This window comes from Euprymna scolopes, chromosome 5 (genome assembly GCF_053919585.1).
Source record: "Euprymna scolopes isolate OS-2025 chromosome 5, ASM5391958v1, whole genome shotgun sequence".
Classification (NCBI taxonomy): domain Eukaryota; kingdom Metazoa; phylum Mollusca; class Cephalopoda; order Sepiida; family Sepiolidae; genus Euprymna; species Euprymna scolopes.
The window spans coordinates 38926622-38941643 of record NC_136486.1 but is presented as its reverse complement, the minus strand read 5'-3'; the positions used below and the strand labels follow the sequence as shown (position 1 = coordinate 38941643).

At 33.5% G+C, this 15022-nt stretch overlaps 2 protein-coding genes across 12 annotated transcripts in view; one reads left to right on the top strand and one right to left on the bottom strand.

Moving 5' to 3' along the window:
* Window positions 1–5957, bottom strand: part of LOC145276773 (cyclin-dependent kinase 17-like) — a 534353-nt gene extending 528396 nt beyond the window's left edge. For 6 of the 11 annotated variants that reach the window (XM_080128036.1, XM_080128049.1, XM_080128032.1 and 3 more), the window contains exon 1: window positions 5644–5777. The gene's annotated coding sequence lies outside the window, so the exon portion shown is untranslated. Of the gene's footprint in view, window positions 1–5643 lie in introns of all 11 variants that reach the window. The other 5 variants (XM_080128037.1, XM_080128050.1, XM_080128044.1 and 2 more) reach the window with 4 other exon arrangements.
* A 9-nt stretch (window positions 5958–5966) lies between these two features.
* LOC145276778 (UDP-xylose and UDP-N-acetylglucosamine transporter-like) overlaps window positions 5967–15022 on the top strand; it is a 109274-nt gene continuing 100218 nt past the window's right edge. The window contains exon 1 of the mRNA XM_080128058.1: window positions 5967–6241. Coding sequence (XP_079984184.1) covers window positions 6165–6241 — 77 coding nt within the window. The 5' untranslated portion in view covers window positions 5967–6164. The remainder of the gene's footprint in view (window positions 6242–15022) is intronic.

Below are 15022 nucleotides of genomic sequence, written 5' to 3'. Positions count from 1 at the left end.
CCAGCAGCCTTGGCAACGGATTTGATGTACATGTTCCATCTGAGATCAGGAGTAAAGGTTAGACCCAGAAGCTTGTCAAGACGAGAACCATTCATTTCAATTGATGCTAGACAGAGATCAGAGTGTTGATGATGGAAAGTTTTTAAATGCATTAAAATTAACCAGCCACCTCTTTCCCAATTGCATCATCAGAGGAGAGAGAATCAGAGAATTTTGTCGTTTATGGCCTTTGAAGTGTTGCCATAGATGGTAGTGTCGTCAGCATAAATGTCTATGAATGATCTTAGGATGTGATTTGGAAGATCATTGATGCAGACCAAGAAAAGTGTTGGGCCCAGGATGGATTCCTGAGGGACTCCAGCATTAATACTGTGAAGACATTTCTTGCTATACCGTAGCTGGAGATCTTGTGGAGTAGACCTTTATGCCATACCCTATCAAAGGCCTTTGATATATCAAAGGTAATTGCCCTATAAAGGAAGTCTCCATCGAAAGATTCGCTAATCATATGAGATAACTGTTAGCACATCTGCTGTCGATCTAGCAGAACGGAAACTATATTGCAGGTCATTGAGGAGGTTATTTTTGCTGAGGTGGTTGACTACTTCTCTAGCAGATTTCAGCAACTTACTCATGACGCACAGGAAACTAGTTGGTTTCTATTGAGAAGGAGATGACCGGATCAACTGAATTCTGTTACTTCCGCAGTTTATGAACCGTGCTATTTTTGAGATGGAATTTTCAAGTCAAATTCAATTTTTACCGTATCTTTTGTTTATTAAATTTTTAGATGAAAGTAATAAAGCCTCCCTCCCCACACTAAAAATGGCTTCCCAAATTAAATAGTAACGTTATTAAACTGCAGAGAACACAAGGTTTTCTAATACTTTCGATTTGACAGTTTAAATGCTTTCAAATACCGAAGGGTCATTAAGTCATTAATTCTTTTCTTTTGTTTTTGTTTTTTTAATGAAAAATGGCCGACTTGTTTACGAAAAAAAAAAAATTGATTTCGTAATTAATTTTGGGGTTCTTGTTAAGATAGAGTCAACAGACGGATTTTTTTTTTTTTTTTTTTTATGTCGTTTTAAGCAAAAACAATATTACTACTTAATTGTCATGTCAAAAATAGTCATATATCCAAAAATTACGAAAATCATCGAATAGAAATTCATTTCGGGATTTGGTGCTAATGCAGAGAGTGATCCGCGTTATTTTTTAAATCGTATTTCCAAGTTTAATTAAAGTTTTATGTTTTTTTATTCAATTGTAAGGTTAAAGTACAGAATAGGTACAAAACACCCTCCCCATGTTAAGAATGGCTTTTTAAATAATAACGTTATTATTTCAGCACGGATCACTCTGTATGAGTACCCGGGATTTTTTACGACCTAACCCGGCGTAGTATAACCCCCCCCCTTCCCACCTTACCCTCAGAGTGTTAAGAACGGCTTTTGGAATAAAAACTTATTTCTAGTTAAAAGTAATTTTTACGAAAAATTGGGTAAAATCGCATTGGGTGGGGGAAACGTTATAAAATAGGCAGTAGGAGGATACACAGGGGACATAACTCCGAAAAGAATATTTTAGATTACTTGTTTCATGACAGCAATATTTGTTGTCTATAGCAAGACTTTTTTCTTTTCTTTTTTTTTTTTTTACTAAAAGTACAATAACAGTTGTTCGACTCGATGAATTTTCGTAATTTTGGGATATATTACTATTTTCGACATGACAAACACGTAATATTATTTTTGCTTAAAACGATATATTTAAAAAATCGATTTGTCGATTATATCTTAACAAGACAAGCAAGCAGTCAAGCAAAGCACCTTAATTAAAAAAAAAAAATTTAAGAAATTGTTTTAGGCGCTTCTACAGAATTGGGACGAGATTTTGTAGTCGATAAATGGGGTTTTCAGATAAAAAACAATGGTTTCAACTGATTTGTCAATTCTAATAAGTTACAATTGTAGCTTCCAAATTATGCAATCGAAATTACCTGAATATTACTGAATTATTAAACAAAACAACTTTGTGTTAGCAGGTGAAAAATTGCCGCCATTTCGTTTAAATCAAAACGGAAAATTACTTCCCTTTTGAACTCTCCCGAGTCTTACGATCATTTTCATCAAATTCTATTTTTTTTTAATTTTCTTCATTTTCTACCTTATCGATTTTCGTAAATTTTTTTTTTTTTTTACACAGGCATCATCACTACATTATCAAGGCCAAGAGGCCACTCAAGGATAAGGGTTAGATAAGTAGAAATTGGACAATGTAGTAATCATTAGTAATGAAAATTCGGTAAATTTGTTAACTTATATGGAACGGCTCATCAAGAACTTATTTACGTTAGACTTGAAGACAACCATATTGTAGTCAGCCAGAAAGCAGGAAAACGGAAGACAATTCCCCACAGGCGTGCCGCGGCGTGCAGTGCAGTGGAGTGCACTCGTGCAGTTCTTAAGAAAGAAGCTTTTTTCATTGAATCTACGTTTAGGTTTAGGCACAGATAAAGAGTGGGGGAAATTATTGATAGTGTTTTCAGATGAGTGTTTCTTGTGAAAGTTTGGCTTGGGGGGGGCCATAGACTGAAGCTCAGTCGAACACTTTCCATGAAAATAACGATACATCAGAGACAAACTCGCAACATCTCTTCTGTGAGATAGAGGTTGCCGGGAAGAGAAAAGGACATCTCCTACGAGGCTACGATATAATCATCTTAAAAATACGTAGATACCATTGTTTTCATGTGAAATTCAGTATTATGATTTCCGAAATTCCGTCCCAATAGTGTAGAAGCGCCTTGTTTTATTTTACATATACATGTTGATTTAGAGTAAAATGAAAATAGTGTATAATTCATGTACAGGCGAGAATTTTTTATGGTATATTTTTACCTCCACAATTTTCTTTAAAATGACGACTTTCAAGAGTTCGGGTGAAAGTCGTGATTTTAAAGAAAATTGTGAAGGTGGACCTAATATAGAGATTAAGTGGCTTATATATAAAAATAAACTAAATAAGGTAAACGAGAGAAGAGCGAAGGCTCACCTCACCTAGTAGACGACTTTTATCAATTATTATTTTTGGTAAATATGAAGAATTACTCCACCCTCGAAAATTTCTTTAAAATTACCACTCTTATAGGTTTTCAGGATCGCTGAAAACGAAAATAACATTTAAAATTACGGCAAACGAGTAGTTTCCAAGATATGAAGAAATGTTAGTTCTAAAAAAGTGGGGGATCGATCACTTTTCTATAATAACTTAACGTAAAATCTTTTAGGGGAGAGGGACTTTCTTTCCACCCTCGGAAAATCCTTTAAAATTACCACTAACGTTTAAAATTCCAAGAAACAAGTAGTTTCCAAGATATAAAAAAATACACTCACTTTATGACCACGGCTGCCGGTTTGTTTATCGTTCTTTTTTTTGAGGGGGATATTCAATTATAGAACTTGTATAGTTTTTTTATAGGTTCTTATGCAGTTTAATTAACCATTTTAACGTAAGTAACGTGCCCATATTAACCGAGCAGAAGAACTGTTTAATATTTAACAAAAAATCTGTTTACATTTGGTGGGAGACGATGGAGGCGCGGGGGGGGGTGTTTTGGCGGCCGGCCGCCAAAACACCCCCCGCCCCTCCACCAAATATAAACAGAATTTTCCGAGAGTGGAAAAAAATCCCCCCCCCCCCAAAAAAAAATTTTTCCGAGAGTGGAAAAAAGTCCCCCCCCCAAAAAAAAATCCTAGCCACAAAGTGGGTGATCATTTTACGTTAAGTTATTATAGAAAAGTGATCCCCACATTTTTAGAACTAACATTTCTTGGAAACTACTCGTTTGCCGTAATTTTAAACGTTATTTTCGTTTTCAGCGAACCCGAAAACCTCTAAGAGTGGTAATTTTAAAGGAATTTGAGGGTGGAGTAATTCTTCATATTTTTAAAACAAAACAAAAAAGAACGCCGACAGTTTTATAGTTCTGAAATAAAATTAAAATTACAAACAAAGTCTTAAACAATAAATAATCGAATTTCAAAATCAAATAATAGCCAAATATAATCAGGTAAAGTGAGTGTTTAAAAAGAGAGAGAGAGAGAGAGATGCGCTATTTTAGTAGTTGCAAAAAAGAAACCGAATCATGCTTATTTGCAAATGAAACAGAATTCTCGGTTGTGTTGTGTATGTTTTCAGCGTCTCAAATTTTTTAATTATTTAAGATCGTTAAGTAACAAAGTAAAAGGCGGACCTGAACGAGAATCCCCCCCCCCCTATAATTTTTATTGTATGTAGTATAGTTTTCGGGGTCGGGGGTGTTTATTCTGAAAACCGTTCTTATTTATACTACGCTGGATTAGGCCGAATACCGGTTTAAATTAGGGGGAGGGGTGATTCTATTTCAGGTCCGCCAAGTAAAAATAGTCATAATAAATATTCAATTCTACAGATTTTTATATGCAGAAAAGTTACCGTTTTCTGAAAATAACTTTATTATTTTAGAAACCTATTCTTAGCGAGTGAATGGTGTTTTCTTGGTATTATTATACAAACACCGTGACAGCGTTAGGGTTAGGATTAGGGTTAGGGTTAATTCGCTGTCACGGTGTTTGTATAGTTTTACCGTTTTCTTTCCCCCAATAATTTAAGAAAAATAGATACGGTAAAACTTGAATTTAACTTGAAAATATTACAAAGCAAATTTTAAAATGGCATAAGCACAACAATATTACTATTTCGTTTTGCTTTTCTTTTTTTAATATTAAAAGGAAAAAAGGGCGGCAGTTACGCAGTTTAAGGTCCGTTGCCGAACTATTTAGAAAACCGTTCTTAATATAGGGAGGGCTTTAACTTTTCTGTACTCTCACTTCACAATTTAATAAACAAAAGATATCATTAAAAAAATACATTTAACTAGCAAATACAGTGCTAATGCACTTACTGATCAGCGCTATTTTTTAAATCGTATTTCCAAGTTTAATTAAAGTTTTGTTTTCTTATTCAATTGTAAGATTAAAGTACAGGTACAAAATACACCATCCCCTCCCCATGTTAAGAATGGCTTTTTAAATAATAACGTTATTATTTCAGCACGGATCAATAAGTACACTAGTACCGCGAATCCTATCTAAAATAAATAAATAAAGCAGCACGGTCCGTAAACTGCGCAAGGACGCGTAAAATTGACTAGGGCCTGATACCACATTTCATCTATTCAGTGAAGAAGAAATACTTCGATAAAGACAATTTTTATTTTTGTTCCAATCTAGAGTACCTCTTAGGATAGGGTGGGGGCTGGATATTCTCCACATAAGAAACTGATCTGTCTAATTGCCCTCGTGGGGAGACAAGTAAATACGGATGATAGATGAAAATAGAAAACTTGAAAGAAAAGAAAACCAATATAAAATTAATTTTTATGAATATTTTTACTACATCTTAAATTCCAATGTAATTTTAAAATAAATTGAATAGAATTACGTCTCTTTTGAAAAGAAAATTTTGGACGCCGAAAACGTACACAAACCCGAGAATTCAATTCTTTCATCACCGGGTGCAAAACTACTTGCGTATTTGATAACATTTTTATATGTATATATGCAAATATTCGTACATCAAAATTTAAACAAAGCTTACCTTTTGCACAAAATTGGTATTCATCCTTCGATAACCAAAAGCTTTCTTCCTTTTTATTTTTTTTTTTTTCAGATTAGCATCGAAACACAACTAAATATCCGGCCATCTTTTATGTTGTCCGAGCTAAAAATCCTACTGCTAAATTCAAGACCCAACTGTCATTAATAAATAAATTTTTTAAATATTACTAATTCGGTTGCAAATGTGTAATCCGTTTGGAAATAATGTTTTTGTAATCACAAAAGTCATTGTTTAAACAAAAATGCTACATTTTTAATAGTTTTAAGGAGATTCTACGCTTTCTATTTTTGAATGCTATAAGCGACATTGCGAACAAAAACAAAACAAAAAAAGCAAAAAAACGACTGAGTCACTGAAAGGGAATCACCTGCAGACGACACACAAAAGTGACATATGAGTTTTATTTCACCTTTTATACCTTATTAAAAACTTTTCAAGGAATTAAATTAGTCAATTAAGTTAGACAATCTTCATTGACCTGCCCTTATTAAAGCTTCGACATGCATCCGGCTGTACCAATTTGCCTAGTATTTATAGGCTGTTGTAGCAATGTTGTATTTTTGGAACTCCTTGTCAGGTAAGGTACTTTCTTTGAGTAGGCCACCTTAACAAAAAACTTTTGTTTTAAATAACTAAATCAGAGAAGAGAAGCTCAATCTTTATTTGTCAAGTTCTCGAATTTCCATTGTTCTTTTTTTTTTTTTTTAATATATATATTATAAAGTTTTCTGAGTAAGTGTTTGATCAAAAAATCCAAACTTTATGATCCATGTGTTTTCTTTTTGTTAGGGATTTTTTTTCTGTGTGTTTTGGTTGGTGACCTTAAAAAAGAGGGGAAAAAATTTTTTTGTTTGTGTGTGTGTGTATATATATATATATATATATATATATATAATTGAAATTGGCGTTATGCCGAAAGATGTCAACAACTGTATATTGTTTGTTCATACGATGCATTAAAGGAACCAAATATAGACACGATGGAATTGTCGACCTCTGCAAACATTGTTTACGTATTGTCACTAAATAAAAACTAAATACGATAACTTTTTTTTAACTATAACAACAACGTAACCGAAAGTTGGCGATTAATGCTTCTTAAAACCAAGAACGAAAGAAACTTCTTTATTTAAAAAGTATTAATTACGTATGTTTTCTTTATTTGGTCTTGTGCTAAAAAAAATAATACCGTTTTTTTTTTTTTTTTTTTTTTTTTTTTTTTTTTTTTGTTATTGCGCTCCGTTACGCCAACTGAATACACATCAACATTTTCTTAAAAAAAAAAATGACAACTTTTATGGGTTTTCGGTATGCTGAAAATGAATATCGCAGGCAAAATTAATGCAGACAAATAGTTTTCGAGATATAAATACCTGTTTTATGCAATGTAAATTCTAGTAGTTTGAATTGGCCGCCATCTTTGTTGTTTCAATGAAATGGTTCAGTGAGCATGTGCAGACGAACAATGAAGTTAAGTCTGCGAAATGCAAACGTAAATTCAACGTCATTTCTAGCTAATTCATCCAAAAAATACTTTCAAGAATTCAAATTCAAGAAAATTCGGTCAATGTGCACTTTTTGTCCATTCTGTTAATTCCGGAAGCCATTCTTAATAAGGGGAATTTGAAAATAAGAAAATGCCTTTTAGAATAAACACCCCTCAAGTTCCCCATGTTTTCGGAATTGCGCTGAAAAAAAAAAAAAAAAAACGATTTGCCACTTTCATATGCCGTCCATTCAAACATGACTGCCAGGTAATACAGGTATTTATATCTCGAAAACTAGTCTACGCTAATTTTCCCTGCGATATTCCTTTTCACAATACCCGAAAACAGATAAAAGTCGTCGATTTATCTGAAAATGTTGAGACATATTCAGTTGGCGTAACAGAGCACATTGACCGTTTTTTTTTTTGTTTTTTGTTTTGTTTTTAATTTTTTTAGTATTAGTTATGTAGCCTCCAACCCTCTTCAAGTATATCTTGTCAAACTCGGAAATCTCTGTCGAAAGCCTATTGCCTACATGAATTAAATAAACAATTCCGTTCGAAATTCCGTGCAGTTGCAGTTGTAGAGTTCAACAAAAATATTCCTGAGTTTGACAAAAGGCACCTGAAGAAGGTCAGAAGTTATATCAAGCGAAACGTGAATACAGCACTGAAGATGAGAACAATAGTCCGAAGAATTCAAATTATACGAATAACGTTATTTAAAAACCCATTCTTAACGTAGGGGAAGGGGGAGAGCTTTTTAACTATTTTGTACCGTCACCTCCCACTTTAAGAGACAAAGATAACGTAAAAATTGAATTTAACTTGAAAATCGTATCTAAAAAAAAAAAACTGCACGGTTTGTAAACGGCAGAAGTACAATTTGCTTACAGTTTTACTTTTTTAAACATCTCGACAACTTCCTGTGCAAAAAATGCTTCAAAAGCCAAGATGATGCCGAATGTCTATATGAAACAAAACTTTAAACATTTGGATTATTCACACTTCTGTTCTCATCTTCAATGTTATTCGCACAACATTTTGGCTGATGTAACCTCCAAGTTTTTTCTGGTATATCTTATTAAACTCCGTTCGACAGAAAGATGCCAGAGTTTAAAAATATACACATGAAGAAGGTTGGAGGTTACCTCGACCAAAACGTTGTGCTAATAACACTGAAGATGAGAACGGTAGTGTGAGCAATCCAAATAATGTTTTATTTCATATAGACATTTATATATAGTAATGTTTTCCATTATTATCTCATTCTTTATCATGATAGCATATTTGCAATTATTTGTCTAGACAACAAGTCAGCAACCCTTGGAACATGTGCTAAACTTGGCATATCAACTATGAATTTTTTTTCTTTTTTTTTTTTCTGACACCTAAACCTCTTTTTTCAAAACAAAAAAACAAAATATTAGGTTGGTGCAAAAATAATGTCGTTTTTGACATTCAACTTCAAAAGATCATAACTTTTTTCATAATAAACTTTATTAATCGAAATAAGAACCATTAGAATCAACACATTTTTACCAACAAGAAACAAGTTTATTTATCCTATCAGCAGAGAAATCCGGAGTTCTGGAAACGATAAAGTCATTAAAGGCCGATTCGGCATCATCTTGGCTTTTGAAGCATTTTTCATGCAGGAAGTTGTCAAGATGCTTGAAAAAGTGATAATTGGTGAGCAAGAGGTCTGGTGAAAATGGCGAATGGTGCAGTCTCATAGCCCAATTTGTTCAGCTTCTGCAGGGTCAGTTGAGCAACATGTGGGTGAGTGTTGTCATGGAGAAGAATTGATCCCTTCATATTGACCAATCTTTGGCACATACGCTCATCAATTTGTCGGCAGTACTTCCCCACTGTAATCATTTCGCCCAGATTCAAAAAACTGATGGATGAAACTGGCCGTAGACCACCAAACACTCACCAGAACCATTTTTTTGGGGAAGTGTTGTGGAGCTTCTCCAGCATGCAACCACTGTGCCAAATGTCGCTGATTGTCATAAAGGATCCACTTCTCATCACACGTCACAATCCACTCAAGAAATAGGTCATCTTTGTTGCACAGAATGACAATTTTTTTTTTTTTTATTATTATAGTTCACTTCGCACTGCGGCACCCATTTATCCAACTTTTTTAACTTTCCTATTTGCTTTAAATGGTGAACAACTGTTGAGTCGTCAACCTCAAGTTCAACAACTTCTTGTATGGTTTTGTGAGGATCGGCTTCAATTAAGGCTTTTAAATGTTTGTCATCAATCACAGTCGGCCAGACGCGACCATCTTCATCTTCGAGGCTCTCATCACCATTGTGAAATTTCTTGAACCACCATTGTGACACGCTTTTGTTAGTGGTTCCTGGACCAAACACATCATTGATATCACAAGCTGTCTCGGCAGCTTTTCAGCCTAGTTTGAACTGGAGCAAGAAAATTGTTTGGATTTGAATTTTGTCCATGCTGTTGAAAATCTGAAAAAAAAAATGAATGAAGAGATTGAGAACGATAACAAATAACATGATTCAATAGAGCAAAAAATAAAACGCACTTTAAAATGATATATAACATGGCTATATATATATATATATATATATATATATATATATATATATCAATGAATTAATTCAGAAATCGTATATAAAAGTAACATGTGAGAAACCGACATTATTTTTGCACCAACCTAATAGCAACATTCATCACATATCCATTCCTGGAATAGTGGGGAAATAGTCTGGTAAATAACTACTTCTGCTTAATAGCGTAATCTTGTAGCTGAAATAATACTACTGAATTCTTCTATGATTTCTTTTCTGTAATATTTTTAAGGGAATACAAATCAATTAAAAAATATCTTTAACTTTATATCCTTTTGTTGTATATTCATCATTATCATCATATTCAATTTAATGTCAATTTTATATGCTGGCATTTAAGTTAACTTTCTTTCAAACTGACCTTTATTTATTTATTTATTTCTCTTTCCCTTGAATCCATTTTTATCACTTCCTCTTATGCTTTCCTTGACCTTTATCTGTAAACTCAACCTTCTAACTCAACTGTTCTACGTCTGCTAACCCCAAAACTCTCACCAATTCTTTTAACATGGCTATACCTTGAAAGTCTCCAGTTCCACACATATCTTCCTATACTATCTAGATTTGATCTTCCTCTGAGATTATCAGAACTGTCTATAAGCATCCACTGTATCATTCTCATATCATTTCTGTTGCAATATTTTTGATTCAGAATGGGGTATGATCCCACACAGTCGGGCAATTCTATTTATAAACGATGCTGCTAGGAACTGACGAATCAAATTAATTCACGTTCTGCTCCCAACCAATGAGAAACCAGAATTGTTCCTTAAATATTAAACCTTTTCTGTAGCAATTTCGCATTTTTTTTTCTGTCTCGACACGGTAAGAATATTCTGCTCTGTGGAACTGTCTACTGCAAACCAGTCACCTCTCAGGACTTGTGTGTAACAACAAACCATCAGAAACTGTTCTGTCTACTGCAAACCAGTCACCTCTCAAGACTTGTTTAGAACAACGAACGATCGGAAACTGTTCTGAAACTAAACATGGCTTACACTTCTAGAGGTTATGCGCCCAGCGTGCGTCTTTATTTTGATGGATCCGAATCAAAATTCGATTTGTGGTAAGTTAAATTTCTAGGATATCTATGAATCCAAAAGCTACACAAAGTACTTCAAACACAACCTGAAAACAGAAACGACCCCGACTTCATTGAAAAGAACGCAAATGTCTTTGCGGAATTAATACAGGGTTTAGATGACCGAAGTCTATCACTGGTAATGAGAGAAGCCCTGGACGATGGCTGCAAAGCATTGAACATATTGAGAGAGCATTATTTATCGAAAGGAAAACCCAAAATTATTTCTTTATACACTGAACTGACCTCTCTAAAACGAATGGAAGCCGAAACTATTACTGATTATATTATAGGAGCCGAAACGACTGCAAATTCTTTAAAAATGTCTGGTGAAGTTATAAGTAACAGTCTGTTAATTTCCATGGTCCTTAAGGGATTACCGAGTGATTTCAAGCCATTTACCACCGTGATAACCCAGAAAGAAAAACCCATGACTTTTAGCCACTTCAAGGTAGCACTCAGAAGTTATGAAGAAACGGAAAAAATGATCACAGAAAAAAATGAATCCACAAATATCATGAAATTTAAAAATGCACACATAAAAACACCAAAATTAAATTATACCTATGCCAGGAATAAAAACCGCAACTTTGCCAAAAACAATTTTTCTCCTAAGAAAGGTATAAAAATTATTTGCTATAATTGTGATCGACCTAATCACAAGAGTTTCCAATGTAGATACAGGACTCAAAATAGCGACTTCATTAAAAATGTGGAGAGCTCTGTTAGCGAACACACATTTTTATTTTCGTGTACGTTTGATGCTTCAACAAACAATAATAATTTTCTTGCCGATTGTGGGGCCATGGCACATGTGATTACAAAGGAATATGATTTTATCAATTTTGACCCCAACCTTAAGCCACAAAATCATTTTGTAGAACTAGCAGATGGGAGTCGAGTAAATGATATCGTTTTGAAAAAAGGCGATGCTAAAATCTCGCTAAAGAACAATAAAGGTGAACTATGTTTTTTTATTCTAGAAAACGCTCTTCTAATCCCAAAATTTAAGCAAAATATATTTTCTGTACAAGCTGCCACGAAACAAGGTGCAAATATAAACTTTAGCCCCAATAAATCAAAACTGGTATACCCGAATGGAACTGTATTCGACATTAAAGAAAATGGAAGACTATATTATTTAAATAGCATAGTCCCATCAAAAACCACCTGCCATGATCTATAGACATGGCATAAAATTCTTGGACATTGCAATATTCCGGATATCAAAAAGTTGCCGACTGTAGTCGATGGAATGAAAATACAAACATCAAAAAACTTCAACTACGACGTCTGTACGCAACAGAAAATGACAAACTATCAAAGCAAGAGACCAGACAAGAAGGCCAAAAAAATCCTATCAATGGTGCATTGTGACTTGAATGGTCCTGTGGAACCGATGGCCAGAGAACTATAGATATGTGTTGAATTTCGTAGATGACCATTCAGGTTTAATAATGGTTTACTTTTTAAAGAACAAATCTGATACCCTGCTAGCAACTAAAAAATATCTAGCCGACATGGCTCCCTACAGTGAAGTCAAGTGTATTCGCTCTGACAACGGTACAGAATTCACCAATAAAGACTTTGAACTTTTACTAATTAACCATCATATCAGGCATGAAAAATCAGCTCCTAGATCACCACACCAAAACGGGACTGCTGAAAAAGCATGGCGGACACTTTTTGAAATGGCAAGATGCCTAATCATTGAATCAAAACTCCCAAAAAACCTCTGGACGTACGCACTTATGGCGGCAGCCTATATACGCAACAGGTGTTTTAACAAAACACTATCTAAAACTCCATATGAATCTTTCTGTGGTAAAAAAACAAATTTAAGCAGAATGCATATATTTGGTTCAACTTGCTTTGCATATATAGATAAAAAGAGTAAATTGAATATTAAAGCCGACAGAGGTATATTTCTTGGATACGATAAACAGTCCAGCCAATTTAGTATTTTTTCCAAAGAAAAATAAAATAAAAAGAATCTTAATTTTACAGACGAAAACCTGTCATATGAAGAAGATGAAAGTATATTTCCTCAAATAATTAAAACAAACGAAGACAATAAAAATGATGGAGACAAGAGTATCCATAATGATGATGATGATAAAGGCAAAAGATATCCCAAAAGAAATAGAAGGCAACCCGATTTTTTTTTTGGTCGACAATATAAAAGATTATCAAATCGACTATTGCTATTCAATAGAAAATGCGCCAAAAAGCTTTAATGAAGCAATTAATTCAGAACATTGTGATGAATGGAAAATTTCCATGAAAAAAGAAATAGATGCCTTAACCGAAAATGATAACTATACGGTAGTGCCTATCCCAAAAGATAAACATGTTATTTCTACAAGATGGGTCTTTACAAAAAAGACTACAGCATCAGGCGTAGAACAGTACAAAGTTAGATTTGTTGCTAAAGGGTACTCTCAGATTTACGGTATAGAATATTTGTCTGTTTTCACCGACCACAAACCTAACGACAATCAGAATTTTACTGCAAATCGCATCGCGATATGACCTAAATATCCATCAAATGGACGTAAAAAATGCTTATTTGAATGCCCCAATAGACGGTGAAATTTATATTACCCCTCCAGAGGGATTTATAATGAAAAATAAAAATAGCGTGTGGCGACTTAACAAGCCATTATATGGTCTAAAGCAGAGTGCTTAGTGTTGGAATACAGTATTTCATGATTATATTATTAAACAACAATTCAGACAATGCGTTGTAGACACCTGTTTATATACATAACACAAAGACGATAAACTACTGATTTTGGTTTTGTGGGTCGATGATATTTTAATCGCATCAAATTGTGACATAATGTTAACTGATGTTAAGAACAAATTAAGTAAAAGATTCAAAATGACCGATCTTGGCAAAATATCCTGGTTTTTGGGGACAGAATTTACTCAAAGCAAAGGACTTGTCACGATGACTAAATCGAGATACATTGACAGAATACTATTAAAATTTGGAATGGGAGAGTGCAAGAAACGCTCTACACCGGTTGAAAATAATATTAATAAAAATATACACACAGAATCTGAAATAATAAATAAGCAATACCGTGAAATTATAGGTAGTCTTGTATATTTAATGACTGCGACCAGACCCGACATATGCTATACAGTAACAAAACTGTCACAAAAATTATCACAACCGACAATGAAGGATTTAAACGGAGCTAAACAAGTCCTGCGTTATTTAAAAGGAACTAAAGAACAGAAGTTAGTATTTAGAAAATCAAGAAATCCCCTAAAATTAGAAGGGTTTTTGGATTCAGATTGGGGAAACGATGAAGATCGAAAAAGTATATCTTGATATTGTTTCGGACTCTCAGAAAATGGGCCTATTATTTCATGGAAATCTAAAAAGCAAAAGATTGTATCTCTCTCTCTACGTGTGAAGCAGAATTTATCGCGATTACACACACGATCCAGGAAACACTCTACCTTAAAAATATCCTAAATACTATTTTAGAGCCAGAATTAACTAAAAGCCCCATAGTAATTAATTGTGATAATCAAGCCAGTATAGTCTTAGCACAGAACACAATAATCAACCAAAGATCTAAGCATATAGATATAAAATACCATTTCATAAAAAACGAGGTGAAAAAGGAATCCATTATTTTGAATTATATATCATCAGAACAAAATATCGCTGATGTATTCACGAAACCTGCAACAAGAATAAAGTTAAAGCGTTTTTTCTCAAAACTTGTTGGGGGATTCGACTGAATAATTTTTTTTTTTTTCTTGTCACGACCCTGTATGTATATAAATTTCTATATATAAAAAAAAAAGAAATAGTCCTAGACAAGACGTTAAACTGTATCCATTTAATTTGTATTAACACTTTAACTTACTAATGCGTAACTAATACTTTTTCTGAAAGAAAAGAAAACAAACATTTTTTTTAAAAAAGTCACTTTTTTAAAAACCTCTTTGTAATTTTACTTTTCGACAAAATACTTTTTGCATGGTTATTTTAAGGCGCGCAGAAATTACAATTGACTTTTATTTTTTTGTGCACAGTTTTATTTCTTATTTTTCCAAAATGTCCTATTTTTTTTGCATTGTTTTAATTAACAAAAAAAAAACTCTTTAAACGGGTACATATTGCATGTATGTTTATTTTTATGTATATTTATTTATATGTAT